The sequence below is a fragment of the Pholcus phalangioides genome, unplaced genomic scaffold (genome assembly GCF_987345545.1).
Source record: "Pholcus phalangioides strain wild (caught in Gottingen) unplaced genomic scaffold, Ppha-v1.0 ptg000001l_1, whole genome shotgun sequence".
NCBI lineage: Eukaryota > Metazoa > Arthropoda > Arachnida > Araneae > Pholcidae > Pholcus > Pholcus phalangioides.
The window spans coordinates 26,264,959-26,287,467 of NW_028301594.1; the positions used below are offsets into that span (position 1 = coordinate 26,264,959).

The following is a 22,509-nucleotide window of genomic DNA, read 5'->3' on the forward strand; positions in this document are numbered from 1 at the left end:
CAATACGAATAATCTTGCGTCTAGATGAGGGTAGAAAACGCTGTGTAAGACAGGGGAGCCATTAGGAAAAAAATATGGTTCAAAGGGGACCACGGGCAAAAAAAAGGTTAAGAAACACTGATATACAGTATAAGCTCGATGACAGTGCGATGATGATGATAATATATGCTTCTTTGATATTGAATCAATGGAGTTCTTGAATTCCTGGATAGATGGCAGCAAACGCTGAAGTATTTTGACATCGACTTCGTGTTTCATTCTCCGTGTTTTGACAAAAGATGGCAGCAAAGATACTGGAAGGGAACTCCTATATCCAGAGATGGAGAGTTCATGTAAATTGCAAGTACTAAGCAACTTGGCAACACCGATGTTTTGATTTGTTTTGTATTGGGAAATAAAAAAAAACAAACACGATATTTTAAATAGCTGTTTATATGTAAGCAATATGTTATGAAAACTTACAGTGTTTCGACGTAGATACTGTTTTTTAGTTGAATTTTGTGGTTTGCAAATTATTATTTAATTTTAAACTGATTTTATTGCAAGTTTTATTTTGGGAGGAAGTGTCATTGATTTCTCGTAAGCATTTCCGGGATGTCATAACTAATTTATATTTTTTTTTCATTTCTCTCTCTCCACTCAACATTCATTTATAAAGTTGAAGCGCAATCGATCATCCAGATCATGGTGTTACATTTTCCAACTGCGCAAAATGTAATTAATGTATATATTCATAAGATAGATACATGTAGAACTGTATTACAATCAAGTTTTGTGAATGTGGTCCTCTCAAATGTTCAATAAATGCGCTTTTTTGTTACACGGCATACATCAAGTCTGTAATGCAATTCTTGCCAAACCTTGTGTAGCATGTCTGTATCGATGCTGGCGATAGCAGCTTTTAAAGCAGTCATGGTCGCTGGAGTCACGTATACACTATCCTTTATAAAACATCCACAAAAAGAATCGCACGGGGTGAGATCCTGGGATTGCGGTGGCCAGTGCTTTGTTGAGGGCAGATACGCGATCAATCCACCGTTGTGGTAACGTGTTATTGAATTGGTTCCGCACACCAGTCAGAAAATGTGGTGGTGCACCATCCTGTTGCAGAATACAGCTAGGCGGGTCATCTTGTAGCTGTGGCAGAAGCCATAATTGGAGCTTATAGAGATACACAATTTCTGTCATGGTGGTTTCAACAAAAAAAGAATGGTCCGTAGATATTTTTACAGGATATTGTGCTAAACACATTAACCTTCAGGGAATCACATTCATATTGCACTGTCGCATAAGGATATTCAGTACCCTAAATTCTTACATTATGCTTATTCACTAATCCGGAAATGTGAAACATTGATTTATCACTGAATATACTAACTTTTCAGAAAATTCATCCTCCATCGACTTCAGAAATGTATCACAGAAAAATAATCAACGTACCAGGTCTTCTCGTTTCAGCTGTTGCACCAAACAATATGGCTTCATCTGCAAACACTTCCTAAGAACTCGCCACACAGTTTTCTGAGGTGCACTGAGATCTCGTCCAGCTCGATATGTACATTTTTGAGGACTTCTCACAAAGCTGTCTTGAATATGCTGAGCTATGCCTTCTTCCACTGAAGAACGACCCGTTGATTTTCTTTTGCAAATGCAGCCTCTCTCTTGAAATTGTGAATACCAACGATGAATCGCTTTATCACCTGGCACTGCCTGCCCGTATTTCGTTCGGAACTGGCACTAAACAGTGATAATAGACTTGCTTACATGATGCTCAAGCACACAAGACCCTTTTTGCTATTGTGTTGCCATGTTATGAAAGTGTAACTGAACGCAGTTTCTTCTTTCTTTGTCTTTGCATAAACTCAGTTTCCCAGATGCTTACAGTGATTGCATTACGTGCCATCTAGTCGCAAAATATAAAATTACAAACTGCCATTTTTAACTTGTGTATATTACGTTTTACAGAGTGTATCTTTGAATAAATACATTGATTACATTTTGCATAGTAAAGCTTTGAAATCCTGGTATTCATTTTGAGTCGACCTGTATATATATATATATATATTTATTCAAGGCATTACAGTAAAAGATCAAATATTGCGTATTTTATTGCATGACTATATAAATATATAGTCATGCAGGGTTAGCATAGAGGGTTATATATACTTAGGAATCCATAACTAAAATTCAAACAGCTATACAGAAAATTCCCTTTTAGTGGCATCTTTTTTTTTTGTTTGACAAGAATACAATTGCCATTTGATTGTTATCAAGGGCGTAGCCGGGGGGGGGACTTGGGGGTCTGGTCCCCCCCCCCCCCGAAATGTGAGAAAATGACCGAAAAAAGGGAAAAAGATGGCCAAATCCATTGTTCTGTCACTTTGGTTCCCCCCCCCCCCCGAAATGAATGTGGCCCCCCCCCTAACGAAATTTCTGGCTACGCCCCTGATTATTATTATTACAGTGAAACCTCACTACAATGATATTCCATGCAATGATAAGTTCTGGAACAGCTCCCTCTTGATTCAACATTATTGGTGAAAACAGTTTAGTTACTCTTATTGCATGCCAAGATTTCAGGTAACCTGCATGCAACCTGACGCATAGTGTAGGGGGAAAAAAAATTATTGAATTTTTTTCTTAGCTAGAGTAATAATCCGACGTGCGTTCCGATGTTCTTAAAAACTACGGAATTGAATGGACAGTACACTGATGCTAACCAATTTTTAAAAAAAAACTAAAATGCAAAATAAAATTTACTGGAAAAATAAATTTGTCAGGTTTTGAAGTCATCCTGAAGACTCTGCCAAACAGAAGCAATTTAACATGGTAAAAACCAGTGGAAAAATAAATGGGTGCTGAAACGTGATTGAGAGCAGAATACGCAGCAGCACTGCAGGATGAAAGCAAAATCACACAAAGTGAAACAGTGCAGAAAATGTTTCGTCGTACTTAGTCATGATGGCTCATGACCGCCCCCCTCCCACCCCCGAATATGAATAATAAAAAATGAGTAAGAAATGCAGCAGCTAACAGCAACGCAAATGTATTGGTATATTTGTGAATCAATAAATGATAGCCGGACCCAGCTTCTTGAGCTATTATTGTCATCTTGATGCACCTTTCTATTGGTTCAAAAATTTGAAAAACAATTTCGTAACTGATGATAAAATTTTGATAGTGGTGATTATTATTGTGTATTAATGTTGGTGATTAAGTTGCAATTTGTAGTCATTTTACTGATCCAGGATAGCTTAATTGTATAATTCAAACTTTTTTCCAGTGACTTTGGACTTCAAACTAACCAAGTTTGAGTCTATACTACAGTAGAGTATCGATTATCTGAAACAATTGAGGATTGGGAGGGGGGGGGGGGGTGTTAGGATAACTGATCATTCACGGAAAAAAATTGTACCAGTCTCATGAGCAATATAAAACAAAGAAACAGTGATATTAAACAAACCGTGTATATATTTTGTATCACATTTCTCACAAATAACACAGATAATTGACTAGCCTTGTTTGACAAGTTAAAAATGACCATTAAAGTACAGTTTAGGAAAAGAAATCCAAAATTTTATTTTGCTTCACTAAAAGCACTAGCGGAACTTCTGCTTGGTACGCAAATTTGAATTTGCTGACTGGAATGCTTTCGGTTAACCTAACCTATGTTTCGGATAATTGATGCTCTACCATACTTTTTTATTATGAATTGTGAAGCAGTCTGTATGGAATTTATGGAAAGGAACTTTATCACATATTGCCACTTTTTAAATGGCAATATAATTATTAACATAAACATTTTTTATTAAAAAGCCTTGACTTGAGTTTTCTTCATTTGCATAATGATTGCCTTATTTTATTTTTCAAGAACTCGAAGAAGCACCACCACTGGAATCAATCAAGAAGAAGGTGTTACGTATGTTTGCAGTATAATAAAGTATGGATGAACTGAATAGCATTATCAAAAAGTAAGAAGACATTATTTGTGTATTTTGTGGATATAATGCTCCAAATTAAATTTCAATATTTTATTCCAAAAGTTTTTTATAAAATAAAACGTGAAATTAAACCTATCAGGAGTTTAAAAGAAAGTGCTATGAGCAGGGTCACGAACAGATACTTAGTCTGTGGCCTGTAGTTGCAGCCCGGTCTATGAGTATTATATAGCCTACTGCAGGACTTGACAAATGTGAAAAAAATATTTAGGCTCTAGCCAAATAGCCAAACTTCTTAGAAACCAACCATGGTTTTTGCTGAAGAAAAACAATCCTAAATAATGTTTTTATTTTTCCAGAACTTGATTATGTCTCTCAACAGGAGAAAAAGTTATTTAATGAATTCAGCAAATTTTGTGTCATCCTTAGACACTAATTTAGCAATCATGTATAGAATATTTTAGGCAGTGCACAATACGATTTTCTAGTCACCATGATGACCTGGCGCATAATTTGTCAAGCTCTGGGGTAGCATTAGTAAATTACTGTCACTTAATAGAGTGTGTGTGTGTGTGTGTTTTCAAATAAAACCGTAATTGCTAATTTCAGAAGCTTATATTCATTAATTTACAGAGCCTTGCATTTTGTTCATATTGTTCAGCACTGTTGTGACCAGCAAAGGTGTAGTCTGGAGCATCGTTTTGAAACAGAAATATGTAGCCAAGCAGAAGTGTGAGTTTATTCAATCTTTGAAATTTTATACGTGAAGCAATCAATTTTGATGTATGTATGTTAAATTATAATGCATAATTTGAATTGATTTAATTTAATAATCAAGTTCAACTTGTGAGAAGTTCACCATTTAGGAGTTGATCACAACACAAATACGTCTGAGTTTAACCCTTTAAGTGGCATTGGCGAGATATCACCATCTTCATAAAAGCCTTTTATTTTAGCACTGATGAGTCCAGATATTTTGTAAAGTTGATTTCTCAATGGAAAACTTTTCCCTATGCCCCCTTACTTTGCACCTGCTGAAAATTAGAAGAAAGCCTGCTTCCTTAAAAAAGATTTGGTATTTTGAAGGGTTTAGTGATTTCTAATTGCCTTTTGAAGGGTTGAGCGTGTGTCAGCACTGGTGTTCGACCCTTTTCTTAGGTTGGCTTATACAGTGAAAGTTTTATGCAATGATACTCTCTATATTTCATTGTTATTCTTTAGTTCCAATACACTTTTCATTGTATCAATATATTCCATCTATAACAACTTCTTTTATAACAATATGTTTCTCTGCTCCCTTGAATATAGTTATATAGGCATTTCACTGTATTATTATTCTGGGCTTAATTTATTGCTTATGTGTAACAGGTTCAAGACTGCTGGTTTAGAAGCTGTTATCTGAACCAAATGGAATATCAGTCACTTTCTGCCACATTTGCAATTAGTTATTGAATTGATGTTTCAACACCCACACATAGTGATACCTCAGCTAATGAAGATGATTCATTCCGAAATCATGTACATTAGACGAAATCTTCATAAGCCAAAATGTGATTTACCATAGCTTTCTATGGAAAATCATTTGATTCGTTCCAGGTTCTGCCCAAAATTTGATGAACTTTTTAAAACACTGAAGGACACTATACAAGTGTATATATTGATTATAATTTTTGTTAATTGCATCTTTAATTGGGTTGCTATATATTTTTTGGAAATATATGACATCCATATTTTTATGGGCATCTTTTTCTCAGCCACCTTGTTGGGCATTTTGCCTGTTGTGGCTTGTATTTGTATAAAAGACCAAAGCTGACTGAAGACTAAAATGAACAGCTTCACCATTGGATGAATGAGAATCCATAGGAAGATGAGAGATTGAATATCTTCTTATTTCACACTAATATAAGCACACACAACCCACTCCAGCTTTAGTCTACTAAAGCTGTTAATTTTAGTCTACTAAAGCTGTTAATTTTAGTCTACTAAAGCTGTTAATTTTAGTCTACTAAAGCTGTTAATTTTAGTCTACTAAAGCTGGAGTGGGTTGTGTGTGCTTATATTAGTGTGAAATAAGAAGATATTCAATCTCTCATCTTCCTATGGATTCTCATTTATCCAATGGTGAAGCTGTTTATTTTAGTCTTCAGTCAGTTTTGGTCTTTTATACAAATACAACACCACAACAGGCGATAGTGATAAATAAGAACTGGGTGTTAACACAACCCAGCCGAGTTTGTTGGTGTCCCTATCCATTTGTGATTTGGTCTGCTCATTTCTGCATCTGACACATGTAGATGGAAAAGATAAGGTCCTGGAATGTCCAGACTGTTCAGTTTTATGCTCAGTCAGGCCCGTAACTAGGCTGTGTCAACCAGGGTGATGCCCCATGGCCCCAAGCTGAATATGTTTTGTCCCTAACTCCTCTTCTTTTTCGGAGCATAACTCATTCAAGAAGACCCCAAGAAAAGTGTCTAAGTCCACAAGAAGGTACGATACTGCCCTGCCTCCCTCCGAAATTGCGCTCTGAAAACATTGGCTCCTTTTTTAAAATACTTTTTTCTATTAACTGAATCTTTCATTTTACATGAAATGATTCAAAAACTTTCAAAAAGACAAGTATAGGTACATCTGGAAAAATATTCTGAGGTGGACATGAGTGACAGTAATTCTGATGATAATTGGCGCTAAAATTCAGCTCACAACACGGTTGTTTTGTATTAGCATGTGCATCCATGTCAACAAAAATGTTTGTTATTTGAGGCAGAAAAATCATGATAAAAATCTTTGTTAGCCGTGGAGTTCATTAACTGAGGTCACGGCCTCCATAAGGGTGAGGCTAACAAGACCCCTGCCAATTCTTATCATTTTTTGTTTTTCTCACTACAAATTCACTATAAAGGGGCCTGCGAGCAAAAAAGCTTGTTTCGGGGGGGGGGGGGGGAGTCCCGGCCCTGCTCCAGGATGTGGGGTATGACTGAGGTATCACTGCAAATATTTAGATGGTTCTGAGTCAATGGATGGCTTCCATCTCAATTTGTTTACTACTTGGCTGACTTTTGCCACAACAAACATTAGTTTAAAAATATTCATAAAATTGCAATATCATCATAAAATTTGTACCAGAATTCATCACCCTCAATGTAGTGGCATATCCATTCCCTGGAATTCTGATTGTTGAAAAAGATTTAGTCTTTAGTGAGTAAAGATAAAAGACCTTTTACCTTGACTCGCTAATGACTGAATTTTTGTTTCAATCATAGTATACTTGTATAATATGAAGTTCATGAATTGAACTTTTACTCATCTCTTTCCAAAAATTTTGGTATTCAGCATACTGTAGTTTGTCAATACTCATTCACTGTTGATATTAACATCGCTGCTGACCTAAAAAGTAAAAGGTGTCTATTGTTTCACAGTGATTTTATACATTTTTGATTCTCTGGTCAGATATTAATATTTTCCATACCCATTATAGGAGAGAATCTTCTAATGCAGAAGCTATTTTGCTGATAAGTGGAGCTCAAGACGGTGAAGAGGAAGAAGAGATCCTTTCATCACAAGATATAGAAACTATAAAAGGTATTTAATTAATGTCCATAAGTCATTGGATTTCAACCTTTCATGCTTAAAATATCCCCTGGAAATACTTACCTCCTTTTTATAATGTTTGCATTTTTATCTCCTTGTTTACTTTTCCTCCATTACTGATAATTTACCAGGTACCTCTGATTGACTCATCACATATCTCCTCCTCCTCTAGAAATATGCTTCACATCTGTTGGAAATCACTATATTGTTATCAGATGTATTTCAAGAGTATTTATTCCAAATTTTAATTTTCAACCTAAATATATCATGTATCATTGAAGACTCTTTGAATTATTCCTTCAGACATTAAATTTGATGACACTTGTGTCAAGATATATTTGTCTTGTAAAATTCACCTCTCTACTGATTCAATAGACTGTGTTTAAATACCTGGCTTATAAATCGGAGAAACTGCAAAATAGTGCCATGAATAAAATTATTTCTCTAAATCTGGAGTCATCAGATTAAAAATAACTGTAAATGTGTGTTATGTGGAAGAAATTTTCTCATATAAAGTGGTGCCTTGTGCAATCCGACACTAATGTTTTTAGTTTCATATGGCAGTTGAGTGGTTAAGGAACTGGCCTCTGATTGTGCAGGTCTGGGTTTGAATCCTGCTTCAAGCATGGATGCCTACCAACACTAACTAATTCCCTAAACAGATCATACAGGTCTCTTGGGAATATATGAGGATCACATTATTAAAATTTTTTTTAAATCCATCGCCAAAACGAATGTCAAACTATTTCGGAACTGTGCTATCCCTATAAGTCTATCCAGGATTCATACATGCATGGTAAAAAATCGATCACTGTATATTACAAAGCATCATTGTATTATATTTAAAACATTTCTCTGAGCATTTCACAATAATGAAGCAGCATTGATAAGTCTTGAGAAAAGACTGTGACATACACCCAACTAGAATCAGAATTATTATGCTGGATTTTGGCATAAAGATGTGTGTGTGTGTGGCTTATGAATTGGCTCTTATTGTGAAGAAAAATTACAAGAGAAGACTAAAATATGCATGTTTTGATGAGTGCATGTAAGTGTTGTGTATGAGAAGAAAAAATTTTGTCAGATTCTTTACAATTTATCAATAGTCCAGAATTTTCATATTTCCATATCAATCTTGCTTAAGAGAAGGACTGTGATTGTAGAGATACATACAAGTATATTATTTTTGGTATTTGTTAAAGAATCTGTTATAAAACAAGGTGGAGGCTTGTATATGGGGTGTCAGAGCTATGTAAATATCCAAACGTTGGTTGTTCAAGTATTTCTCGCTAGAGAAAATATTAAATTTTAGTCGTAACTTCTCAATTGAAGACATGGATGCAAGAACCAGACAGCTCCAGTTTTAGAAATTTTCCAGGGTGGACAAAAAAGTTTTAAAATTTTTAAACTTTTCAATTTTGGATAGAACATTAATAATACCTTCCTTTATCACGGACTGGTTTTTTTAATTGAGAAAGAAAGAATGGGGCAGTCTGGTTTTTTCGACCCAATACTGGAATTTTGTGGCCAGGCTTATCAATAAAATCTTAGTAGATACCTAAAAACTCTTTACTAACCCGTTTAAATTGTATGGTTACAAGAAGTAATGAGTTTATAGAAAAAAAAATCTATTAAATGATTAGAGAAAGTTATTAGAGAGAGAAAATATATAGAGATATTTAGAGAAAATTAATTAGAGAAAGATTTTTAAATAATCATGAAGTTTGTCCATTTTTTAAAAAGTACTTTACCAAAATCACAAAAACAACAGTTATTATTGCACTGTTCATTCACTCACTTAAAAATGTGCTCAGAAATTCTCATCATCAACATCACATTCATCTGCCAATGGCTGGCTGATGCAACACAAAAAGCACTGCCACCAAGCAACCAAACGTTGAAATAATTTGATGCAAAAACAAGTTTATTGCACCGTATGAGACACCAGTACAGCTCCTTTTTCCTTTATATCTCTATAGCTATTGCTTGGAGCTTTATGATAGAAGATTTGCACCAATTGATATAAGTTTTTTTCCTTTATAGTGAAAAAGTGAAAATCTGCAAAAAAGTGGAGCTATCTGGTTCTTGCACCCACATCTTCAATTTAGCTTAAAGCAAAGGGAGAGAGGGGAGAAGCATTTTCCCCCTCTCCTTCAAAAATAATTGCAGACTTGTGTTCTTTTGGTTATAGACACAACTATCTAAGGGTAAGAACATGTCGTGGCAGGTTTTCTGATTCCCAAATCTGTGTCTTTATGATTCGTTAAAAGACCTGAAATTAATGGTTTAGAAAGCTTGCCACATTATGTTTTTACCGTTACACATAGACTAAGTGAGGCACAGCCCAGATGCCTTTGATGCTGTTTTACATCATTAAACATCGATTGTTTTTTTATTTCTTTTTTCACTCTACATTTTTTTATTTCTTCTCAGTTCACATTTGAATACTTATTTTCGTTAAATTTACCAGAAATATTGGTAAAATAAACTGAACAAAATTATTGTTTTCCTAGATGAATCTGAAGATTCTGATGCGGAGGCTCTTGCACTTGCTGACAAGTTGCTCAAAAAGGCGAGACACATAAGGCAGAAATATAAGGTATAAAAAATTATGGGCGTACTATAGTGAAACCTGTATGAAGCAGAACGTTAAGAGATGGAAATAACTTTCTGCTTTAGGCAGGTTTCTGTTTTATCAAAGTACTAATCATTGACAGGACTGTCTTCCAATTCTGTTCAACACAGGTTTGTCTTTGACAGTTTTCACTGTAGTAGAAATTTTACTTGAGTTATCTCTTTATAATTAGAACGTTAAAGAAGATGTTAAACCATTATAAAGAAATAAACATGTTGAAGAACATAATAAAACCGTGAAACAGTGAGCATTCAAAAAGTGGCTGTTGAAGCCAAGGAACCAATGTATATATTTTTTTGTTGGCCATCTTGGAATGAAAACTTCATAAAAGACTGAAAAACTTGTCAAGTAATGGGTAGCTTGTCATTTATGTTGGGTCAAACAGGACCTGTGACATGGCTTGGTAGAAATTAGTCCCCCCAAATTGTTGATTTACATTTGGAACATAGACACAGAAAGTTAATTATATAGGGAAGGCCTGTAGCCAGAAATTTCATTAGGAGAGGGGGGGGGGACCAAAGTGATAAAACAATAGATTTGGCCATATCCCCCCCCCCCTCAGCCATTTTCTCACATTTTTGGGGGGAACCAGACTTCACCGCCCCAAGTTCCCCTTCCCTCTCACTATGGCTTTGATGTAGGGTGTAACTAAACTGATGGTCAGAACTATAAGGGGGTGATAGAACTTGCCAAAACAAAATAACAAAAGCTTTCAACATCCAATGTGGGGTCAAAAAGTGCGAGAGGGTGCTTTCTCTGGAGTAGGTGAAACAATCCTTTTTGCAGAACCCGTCATTCAGCTGCTATTTGTCGGCAGAGATGCAGCAATATTTGAATGTAGAGAAGGCAATATGCACTTTATTTATGGGGCTGCAAATGGCAATACCGTAGAAGCAATAAGACTTTACCAGGAGTAATTTCCAAACAGGGCGGTACCCAATCAGAGAACATTTCAATGCTTGCATAGGCAGCTTATGGAGATGGGCTTGTTCCTCGCCCAAAGACATGACATGTCAAACAAGGCATGACAGGTCAAACAAGGCATGAGAAGGGTAAATCAGATAGAGGCAATCCTTGATGCAGTGGATAACAATCCTGAATGAAGCATGTGAGCAATAGCTTGTGACCAAAGTGTCAATGATATGGCGTGTGTTGCTTGAAAAAAGGTTACACTCCTATTATCTCCTATGGGTCACCGATTTCCCACAACGTGTAACATTTGCACGCTGATTCCTGCAACAAGGCATACAGCAGCCACAGTTTGAAGCATCTCTCCTGTTCACATGAAGCTGGTGGTCACTCATTTGTTGTAATGTTTTTGACAATGAAGATTCTTTGTCCTTTATTATTTATCGTTACCATGTTTTACATTTTCACCACACAGGCACCCTCTCACTGCTTTCTTTCCAATCCAACATTGTGTAGTGAAAGTTTGTTTTGGTGAGTTCTATCGCTCCTTACAGTTCTGACCATCAGTTTATTTATACCCTGTGTGTAATTACTTCAAAACCCTAGTTTAGTGAAAAGTTTTTGAAGTTCCATTGGGTAAATCATGTACTGTGAAAATCATATAAAACGATACCCTTTGTATTGATAATCTCCTAAATAACGATATTACTTTCTGATCCTGATGCATTTTTCGTAGTGTTAACTCCTTTATAACGATACTTTTCTCTGGTCCCTTGAGTACTGTATTCGTTAAAAAAAAATTTTTTAAGATTATAATCAGTACTTCGACAACTTCCTTGATTTAATGAACAAACTCAAACTCTGATTTCTTAAATCCGATTTTTTTTTACTGGGTTTTCAGACTAATAATTTTTTTTTAAATTGTCGATTTCCTCACAGATGAAAAATCTACTCTTGAGTTCCAGTGGGCCTGGAGAAGAAAGTGCATCGCTAAATGATCGAAAGAAGAACAGTGCTAATCAAGTGAAGTATGCAAGCGAATGCAAAGTTAGACAATCGCACTCAGCACCGCTTATGAGCAAAGACAGTGCAAAAGTTTGTAGAATAGAATCCTTAAAAGAGAGCAAATCTACAAAGACAAGATTTCCATCTGAATCTAACATTCCTGTTCGAGTTAGTAAGAAACTTGTATCGTTAAATGGGAACAAATGCACAGTGAGTTCAGATGCTGTTACTGAGGAAACGCGCGAAGCATATAAGAATATGAAATTGGAGCACATATCAAATAAAAGTGTGGAAAAGACTAAAGCGATTTCTAGACCACAAAAACCCACAGTGCCTAAGTACAGCAAAATGTACCTCGTCAAAAAGGCATCTGCTCCGGTTGGAAATGCTGAAGGAAGTAATAGAAACAGACCACCCAAGATGTGAGTATATTCTGTATTTTATACAATTATTTATTACTGATGTCATTTGTCATCATTGTTCAGGAATTGCTATTTAACATAATAGGTTTGGTTAATTTTAAAGCTGTCAAATATAGACTTGAATTAAGTGGGGCAATGCTCTATCATAGTCGCAAACCCAATAAAGATTTGTAATTTTTTTTTAACACAGTGCATAAAATAGTCCACACCGCTTAATGTGATCACATTGAAACTCATGGTTTCTGATAATAATAACCAAATGATAACGATATCTGAAAAAAGCCCCATTTGTAAGTACAGTGATCGTATTTCCTATTTGGTTGAAACTAACATATGGTAAATTGGAATTGCTAACACTGGACAACTCTGTTCTTATTTCCCATATGAAATGTTAAATTTTCGTATTCATTTTTAAAAAAAATTCTATTCTAAAACAGCTTTTTTTCCCATTCAGCTAAAATCATGCATTTTTATTATTCAGCCATTGTGAGGTGTTAAAATGGAACTGTTTCATGTATATCACGAATTAGAATTTCTTTTCAATGTTCAATACATTTCATAGATATAGATCCCGTGAGAAAATCTCTCAGAAAAAAGAAATTTGAATCTAGTCAACTCAAAGAAACTGATCAAAAACTAAAAGAAAAGACTTTTTTAACCATACATTTGCCTTCACTATTCAAAGGTCATTATAAAATCAGCTCCACACACATATGGATCACAGGAAATGCTATAAGACTGATTATGATATTTACTGTTTTTCAAATGTGCGTCATTGCTCATAGGGACATCGCCAACCTATGTCAGTGGTATCGTGGCGAGCTGGAGACATTGATTTGTGTGCCTATTTATTGTCTGAGCGGTTCTTTCATAACCGAAAATATTTACATATGGTATTTTGAGAAGCCGCAGGTTTTATGGATTTTTAGTAAGGAAATTTTTGATTTTTGTCAACAAGGAAGAGGGGGGAAACGTCTTATAGTCTTCTACATAGTATTGTAGCCTTACAAGGATAACTAGCTGGGGGAGAGGGGGAAGTTTTGTTAAACCTTAGTTTCAGAATGGAATGCGCAAAAAAACACCTTTCAATGAAAAAAAATTTATAACATTATCTAAAAGTCCTGATGATTATAAACAAATTCTTTTTCCGTGTTATAATATTGGTCTGTTCCGTTCTTTGCAAAAGTGATAACATTATTTTTGATTCTAACAAGCAGCATCGACTGCATTATGTTTTTTGAAGAGATCCTGTATTGAGTTAAACTATGAGGCATGGTTTAAAATTAAAGACCCATCAGTAATAAAATAAAAATAACTGAAAACATGATAAATGTATTAATGGTTGCAAAATTTTACGTAACATAATTTGTTTTTCTACATTAACACCATGTTGTTCCAAACACTTTTGATATCGTGAAACAAGCTTCTTCAAACCTTCGGCCTAAAATTCTGCCGCGTGGGATTTTAGTTAATTTTGCACTGGGATTTTCAATCACTCACTATCCCCAAAACATTCAGGAACATTTGTACATTTTCTGTGCAAATCTGCAAACATTTTTGGTAGCCATCATGCACACAGTTTCCAATAGCTTAGAGTTTCAGTCACGATTCCCAACAATATTGTGCTGAAAAGTTCTGGGAATTCTAGAAAAAGATTTCTTATTGTAAAACGGCAATTTCCTTTCATTTTTGTATTCACACGCTCAATGAGATCGCCAGTCTCGATACTAGGTCTGCCACTCCTCTGTTCATCATGAACATTTGAATGGCCTTCTTTAAACTCACATCATCATTGCCTCACTTTACCTTCACTCATTGCGATAGGCCCATATGTTTCACACAATTGACTGTGAATTTCAACAGCATTATGTCTCCTTGTGTTTAGAAATCTAATCACTGATCGAATTTCACAACTGGAAGGATTTGTTAAGTACTGCTTTTGCTTGTCTTTTTGGTAAGTAAAACTGCCATTCCTAGCATTTTTATTGTTTTTCGGATAATTCAAGTTTTTTCAATAATCTGAAGTGGCCTCTGTCCCACTCACCTCAGATTATCAAGACTCGATACTGTACCGCACTCATTTTAACGCACTGGCTTACGAAGGCAGATAATAAACTGACGGCAATATGAAGGTTACATTAACAAACAGACCAGTTAATGCTATTTCACATGTGCATAGGCCTTTCATTTTGAAGCTATTAATCATTTATTGGTATTATTTTAAGAGTATCTTTGAATATTGCAGGAGCAGTGCGAAATCGATGAATGCTTCAACAAGTGCTCAAAAAAGATTAGCCACTTCGAGATCAGTTCTACAGAATAGCTGTGGTAAGTCTTCGCATATTGAAGTCTGACGATACACATACAGTGAACCCGGATGAAAAATGTTGAATAGTTTAAGGATAGGTTGTGGTTATGTCACAAATGTTGAATTCATTTTTGTATACACTTTTCATTTCAAACTATCCACACCACAGATCTATTGCCATTGAGGCAATTTACGTCTGTTTCACTTCACTCTGGAAGAAAGAAGGCGATTGTTTGTAAAGAAGTAAATTTTGATTGTAAACCAAATCGAAATTGTGTTGGAGTGTACCTGTAAGGTTGTATGCATTATACATTCAGTGGATGCTGTCATCAACTTTCCAAATTAATGTGGTATACATATAAATCATGTTTTAATTTGTGTTTCTGTTGTTTGTCAGCTTAACCCATTAACGCAGGTTGGTAAGAAAATTTGCCATTCTGAATTTTAAGTTTTTTCTTTGCCAATAAATGGTGGAAGTGGTTCCACTCATTATTTTTTGTTTTTTTTTAAAAATCAAAGTCGTCATTAATGGGTTAAACCACAGAAAGCCAACTTTGGCCAACCACATACGAGTAGTACGTATTCAGATGTAAGTTTTACTCAATCTATGTGGCCCAAGTTATGACACAGAATCAAATTTTTGTGGATGGAGAAAAAAAAGGGGGACATCTATTTATTGGTGGTCACTTCAGGTCTCTGATGCTTCTCTCATGGTAATGGCAGATTGTTCTGCCACAGCTCCCCCACCCCACTGGTGGTTGGCTAAAGTTGGTTTTCTATGGTTGCCAACTTTGAGGCGTGAATGCGAGTCTATCTCCCCCATTAAAAAGTCTGGCCATAGAGAGCAACAGGCCCATAACGGTACAAATATTCAATCATTACATTTCACTCACAATACTACATACATACTGCTAGGTGGACACTTCCGGCACAACTCAAGTGGCAGTATTAGGGGCTATTAAAGTATTACATCAGCTGATTTATAGCCATTCTTGACCCCCCTCCACCCATCAGCAGAATTTTGCCATCTCTGCCCTCCCTCCAATGTATATTGGGATCAAAGACAATGCTGTCTGAAGGTTAAGAACTCAAAAATTTCTCTTTGAGAAATTCATTGTGACCCCCCCCCCCCCAAAAGGCTGATCCTTTGTGTGCCTCTGATTGGGCTACTTCAGGAATATATATAGGGAGTCTCACCCCACCACATCTAACACTGCTGTACTGAACTTTGCTGTTTATATAGGACTAGCTATAATACCCGGTGCTGCCCGGGTTTTCTTCAATGAGGCTTTTTTGGATCACGTGATATCTCCCTCTCTTTTTCTTGAGGGACATACAAACCGTGTCCAAGTTAACCAATATGGCGACTTCCTGCGCGATTCATGAAATAAACAAATCTAGATTTACACAGAAACGTAGAAATGAATATATATTTTTCTTTTTTTTAAGGGGCGCTAGGTATTTCGATCCCCCCCCCCCCTGAACTTCAAGTTATCCATCTGTCTGTTCCAGCTTCCACAAATCCTTAGTTAAAGCTGTGGAATTTTTTCGATGCACTTTTCACGGGCCCATAACTAATTTTGAAATATCCTAACCCACATGAATTTATGCAAATAAATATCAAAAGAGACAATATGGAGACATTAATTTTCGTACTTGAGAAGATATAAATGAAATCAATGATATTGCTCGAATATCCAACTCAAAAGTATAGGTTTGGCTAATTACTTCATATTTAATCTCCTGGGCTTCGTATATCTCTAAGCGAACTGAATATTTCAAAAATCAAGAATTCAATACAATTTTTAAAATTATTGATGGGGCGGAAAATCCCACTAATTTCCGCATTTCTACAATAAAATCAACAATTTTAGCACTGATTTCTATGAGGATCACCCTTTTCCTGACTCTCAAAGCGATGCTGATGATGATTATGACGTCTATTCAAAAAGCCTCATTACTGAGAGTATATTGAAAATGTGGCAAACCATTATAAAGGCATAAACTATTATACATATACTAACAGGATTAAAGAAGTGACAAACCGTTGTAAAGGCATATACACGTCTGAAACGCATTGCTAGGGAACCACGGTAACCAAAGTAAACGTTCGGAAAGTGATTGAGGCCCAAAAACCATTGTTGCCGGACAGTTTTTTGCCCATTTGGGGCATTTGCCCTGGGTTGACGAAATTTTAAAGTAGCCTATCGTTCAAGTCGGGTCCTATTTGGTATGTATGCAAAATTTGGCGACGATCGATCTAAAATTGTAGATTTGTATAGAGAACATACACGCACACACAGAAAATCAATTTTATATATATAGATACTTCATGATTATATAGATTGATATATTTTTAGCTTGTGTTTTATGTTTATTAATTACTGGTTTAAGTTAGGCACTAATTAAAGGATTGGTATAGATTACTGTTGCTAGTTGGGGCAAAGTACCGAGCATTGAGCTCTCATCTTCATCAATTATTTCTCTAAATTCCAGAGATGTTGGTCAATGGCAAGATGGTTGCTTAAAACAACCATTTGAGTAATTCTTTTCTATTTAAGCTATCGATGCAATTAAGGGAATTATTGTGGATGTGTCTAGTCTGGGCTAACCAATGATTACCAATTCTTTTTCAGAGTACAAGATGGGCCCACACCATGTGTGATCAAGTATTTCAGGGGAATAGTAAATAAATACCTACACAAATTTTTGCTTCTTTTTTAATATCTTACCTATGCACAAACCAGGAGCTGTCACAGCTTTCCATCATACATCATTAAATCATCGCAGCTCATTTTTTTGTCCACATCATACAGATGCATAGACGGTACAGAGGGTGATGATCCATCACTCACAAAAAATTGTATCATTTGCATAGGCAGTGGGGCGAAAGTTGGCAATTCCCCCAATCACTGTGCATACCCCTCATAATAAAAACTACCACACAAAAGGGTCTATTTTTTTCTCTACACGGAGCAGATTGTTACTTTTTCTTTTTTTTTCAAGAGCTGTAATAGATGAGATATAATATTCTCAATCTAAAACTCAAAAAAATTGATGTACAAGGTTCTCATTATAAGATGATATGTTGTTTAAATTTTGGGTGTGTCTATGCACAGAATTTCACATTATTTAAATGGGTGTTTTGAAACTGCTTCCCATAGTAATCTGGCGTAACGCTGTTATGATATGTGCCAAATTATTGAGTCTATTTGAGTTGCAATTCAAAGCAAGTTTCTATCAAATTGATCTTGTGTACTTACTGATTTGTCATTTTCTCTCATATGAGTTTTTTTTCTCCTCCTCTTTCAGATATGAAATTCAACAAAAATATTCATAAATTTGACTTTCTTCCTTGCTTCTGGTATCCATTTATCATCTCTGAAAGTAAGTTTGTCATCAATGCATTTTCTCTGTGGTTTATTTATCTACACAATGTGTGAAGTATCTGGCCAAAGCCCTCTAGCTTCTGCAGTCGGCACTAGTTGTAATGAGCCTATGCTTTACCGGCCATCCCAATGTAACAATTTTTAGGACAACTCCCAAATGTTTTCAAATAATGACTTTTTCCTTTTGATGTAATGATCATCCGATATAACGTTAGTTTATGACATAAAAAAAACACTTCAAGCTAGAAATTTCATTTTCCGATTTTGTTGAAATTGATAATTCACAACGAGCTTGCAGCAAAATTATTATTGAATACATGGCTGACTCAGGTGGTGAAAATACATCAGAAAATGCTCCAGAAGAATTGGAAAAAAGTAACAGTGAAACATGCTGTAAAAATGCTGCTTCATTTTCTGAAGCAAACTGAGAAGATGGGGCTTGAAATATTTGCAGCTCTTGCTAGTACACTTATATATGAAATTGTGAAGGCTCAAAGAGAGCCAAAAATATGCATTGATCTAAGCTTACAGATTACTTTAAATAAGGTATTGCATATGGTGTGATTGAATATTGATTATGTAACTTTACAAATAATTACATTAGTATGTAGGGGGTATCATATGTGTGTAAGGTATAGTACAGCATTTTTCAGTTATCAATCAAATTTTTTTATAATTTTTGACGTGTTTTTTCTCTTACTGAAAAAAACTGTTTCTCGAAAACTCCCTATCTTGAAATTTTTTTCAGTCCTGTCAGTTTCGAGATGGGAAGGTTTGACTCTATATAGTGTTTCACAAAGAGTATCTGAAAAAGGAATTGTTCCACAGTTGATTCCGAAATTTAAATGAAATGTGATCAGCATAAAAAGATAGACATTTAACTGCAATTGTGGTACCTCTGTGAAATTATATTGGAGGAAGGGAGGGGGGGGGGGCCTGTTTAAAAAATGTCAATCAGTAAAATTTGCATCTCTATTCACTATGTTAAAAAATCATTTTACATGTAAAAGGTGGCGAATGTCAACAATTTTAAACCACCAATGTCTGCAGATTTATATCCAAGTGCCACAAGGTAAATTCCTTTCGGAGCAATAAAAAGAGTTGGCAATTTTTCTTATCTATAGCCATGTAAAATGTTCATATTTTCTCCTAATTATGAACTAACCAGGGTAAAGGCTATCACAAAGCTGGATTTCCCTCCCTTTTTTGCTGGTATTTTTTGAATCAGCCAGGGAATTCTCGCCTTCCGGGCAATCATGGTGAAACTAAATTGTTGCATGTGTACCAGGTACTAAGTGTTATATCTATGTATTTTTTATATTGAACTTTACTTATATAACTCCCACTATTATTCTTATCTCATAGATAAAACAAGGCTCATCACGCACATTGTGTACAGCAACCAAGAAGAGTTCAAGAAAATTTTGATTCTTTGTTACAAAATCCAAGAAGCTATGTTCTGGCTTGATTTTTTTTCTGTCATTGGAAGAGATGTTGCTGCTCCATTACAGAATCTGAACCAAAGTGATCAGTAAGTAGAATTTCGCTTAAGAAATACATCTTATCATGATTAAATAATTTTTAAACCTGAAATTTCAAATGTGTTAGGTTTTGTTTAATCTGGAAGTGGAATAATCAGCGATATCATGAGTAGCAATTATCACCAAATGCGGAATAATTTGAATGCACAGTTTATGAAAATGTTTCTTTTGTGATGCTTGATAATATGGAAAGCTTAGTGAATTCATAGGAATGATGCAAATGGGTTAATCACTATCAGATATAATTTTTTTCACTTTAATGTCAATTTATACACGGTGCACAGGTAACAGTACATATGACATTTTACTGGCGAACCGTTGATCCTAAAGGCATATTTCCAATTAGAAAAATATACAAATAACATGTAGAACTCAATATTCCTCATTAAGGTTTTAAATGGTTGTATAGTTATTAAAATAGAAAAATTAACTTCTTATACGCGAATACCCGGTGCCCAAAAACCCAATTAAAAAGTTGTTGCCCAATAGGCAGCAAAAAAATTTCCAACTTTTTAAATGCAGCATTCACCGAGATATTTGAGTTTGAAAAACGGTATCGAACTATGGGTAAACCACGGGGTGTCCATATAAAGTTTTAATAACTATACAACCCCTTGAAACATAAATTATAAATCTGAATTCTGTACATTATTTGGATGCTTTTCTAATTCGAAGTATGCCTCTAGGATCAACAGTTTGCATTAAAATGTTGTGCATGCTGTGCGTTATCGATGCTCCCTGTATAGATAATGACCGAGCAGAATAGGGGCTCTTAAGTTCAAAGCTGATTCTGAATGGTTATATGTTTGTGCTACAGCCAGTATTTAAACTCAGACCTATCAAATCAGCTGTAAGAAATAATTGTTTTTTTCATGAAGAAAAAAAGACCAAAATGGCAAAAAATTTAATTGTGAATGTTCGAATATTCTGCTGTAGACTGCCATTATAATTTTTAGCCTCTGTATCTCGCCCTCCTTTGATTCATCCAATGTTAACCCAATGAAATTTATTAGTACAATATAGGTCACTATACGCAGTGCTGTATAGTGAGATACAGCACTGAGATAGCCAAAGATTTGGTTGAAATCTTTGCGAGCGAGTACGACAATTACATTAAATTGTAAAAATTGCTACTTCTTTTACCAATATTGTTTCTTGCAAATTACTGCAGTGTTTTGCCAAAATTTCTGTCTCTTCAAATAACTTTTAATGTTTTGAAAATTCACAGACGTGCAAACTTTTGAAATCCAGAAATTCTCCCGAGGGGGGTACCCCCCCACGACACTCATAGACTCGATCAAAAAAAAAGTTCATAAGAAAAAGTTACACCCCCCCCCCCCCCCAAGGGAGGTTCTGCATTGCCCCTGAGCAGAATATAATTAAATGCAGAATAGAGAAATCACATCTACATACTGTTTATAAAGTATGTGTTTTCTTTCGTGGATGCTATCAGTGATTGATAATCTTGGGTATATGAATTCTTAAAGGCTTTATATTTAGCTGTATATAGCTTAAAGTTTTATATTTTCTTTCTGAAGATGTTTAATCGGGAGAAACGATTTAAAAAAAATTCAAATTACAAAGCTGCGGACGAAAAAACGTGTTTACCGCGCAGCTGTTAGTGGAATACAATAACGATTATACAGGAATTTCGGCAACCAAGGGCTTTCCCCTGATAAATGATTGCCGATAAAATCTACGAAAACAAAGTCGCGTCTTTGCCAGTTGCTTAAATGCGGTCACAGACTTTTTCTTACGGCTGCTCAATGGAAATGACTACGGCTGTCCTCTATGGGTGTTTTCCTTAACGACGATGGTAATTATTGACGCCGCAACAACGTGAAAGCTCGCATAAAATCTAATTTTCTGCCAAAATCCGGAGCAATTTTAACAAATCCGGAGAGCGGGAGGAAGGAGGAAAAATCCGGAGTCTCCCGCTTAAATCGGGAGAGTTGGCAGGTCTGAATACGGGTTGGCTACCCTTATTGATCTGTAATTAATTGCAATTGAAAATACTGTATATTTGGCAGACACACAGGCAATTAGTTTCTCCAGGACAGATGTATCATAAAGCTGTTTCAGCGACATTATTTATAGTCATAACATACTTGTCATTCAATTCCTTAGAAGCATCTTGGTTGCTTATTCGCATCACCCCTGCGTTCATTGGTGGGAGAATTTTGGGCAGGGTGATAAAATTATCTTTGGCATAATGGATATCGATATTAACAGAGTTCAGGATAAATGAGTCTGATATTTGAGGTTTTTTCACTAATGAAAAAAAAAAATCAATATTTTCATAGCAAGTTTTATTTTTCTCCCCACTAGGAAAGTTACTCTCATCATCAGTTATATACAAGGACTTTTCCACAGAAATTTACAAAGGATACCAGTCATTGTATCAGAGGCAGAATCACTCCCTACATATGCCATGTGCAGGCAAGATGTGTGCCGAGATATTCCCAAATAAAATTATTAATATTGAATCAGTTTGTTTCATTGAACTCAAGCATCAAAACATTTTTCTTTGGAAAGAAATCTGAAGAATTTATTATTGCCTTATGTTTCAGCATCAAAGAAATAATACTGATGGGATCGGAGAAACATATATAGAATATATTAACAGTACATAAGAATCGGAGCAATATCATTGTGTTTTCACCTTATACCAAAGTAACCTCTTGTAAATGATTAAACATCTGCAGCATTAATATATTTTTCAAATTTCACGAGTCTTAAAATTAACCAGATTTTTGCAATAACTTTTGAGATTC

General features: G+C 35.3%; 1 protein-coding gene across 2 annotated transcripts; it reads left to right on the top strand.

Annotated features, from left to right (window-relative positions):
• The first annotated feature begins 348 nt into the window (after window positions 1–348).
• LOC149090209 (uncharacterized) lies at window positions 349–22,221 on the top strand. 2 transcript variants are annotated; one of them, XM_089232774.1, is made up of 10 exons: window positions 349–436; window positions 3,872–3,971; window positions 4,572–4,670; window positions 7,414–7,517; window positions 10,040–10,125; window positions 12,010–12,497; window positions 14,743–14,825; window positions 18,118–18,192; window positions 19,560–19,725; window positions 22,064–22,221. In XM_089232774.1, exons 2-10 carry the CDS (start codon window positions 3,943–3,945, stop codon window positions 22,203–22,205), a joined length of 1,272 nt encoding a protein of 423 aa, XP_089088900.1. In that variant the 5' UTR covers window positions 349–436; window positions 3,872–3,942; the 3' UTR covers window positions 22,206–22,221. The 2 variants fall into 2 exon arrangements, with proteins under 2 accessions (XP_089088900.1, XP_089088907.1); XM_089232781.1 differs by having other exon boundaries at window positions 371–579.
• The last annotated feature ends 288 nt before the right edge of the window (window positions 22,222–22,509 follow it).

Bases quoted from the DNA above. Each gene is read 5' to 3' on its own strand.
- LOC149090209 (XM_089232774.1), top strand. From the start codon at position 3,943: ATGGATGAACTGAATAGCATTATCAAAAA. The intron at 12,498-14,742 runs GTGAGTATATTC...TGAATATTGCAG, and splicing joins AGAAACAGACCACCCAAGAT to GAGCAGTGCGAAATCGATGA. The intron at 14,826-18,117 runs GTAAGTCTTCGC...CTCCTCTTTCAG, and splicing joins AGTTCTACAGAATAGCTGTG to ATATGAAATTCAACAAAAAT.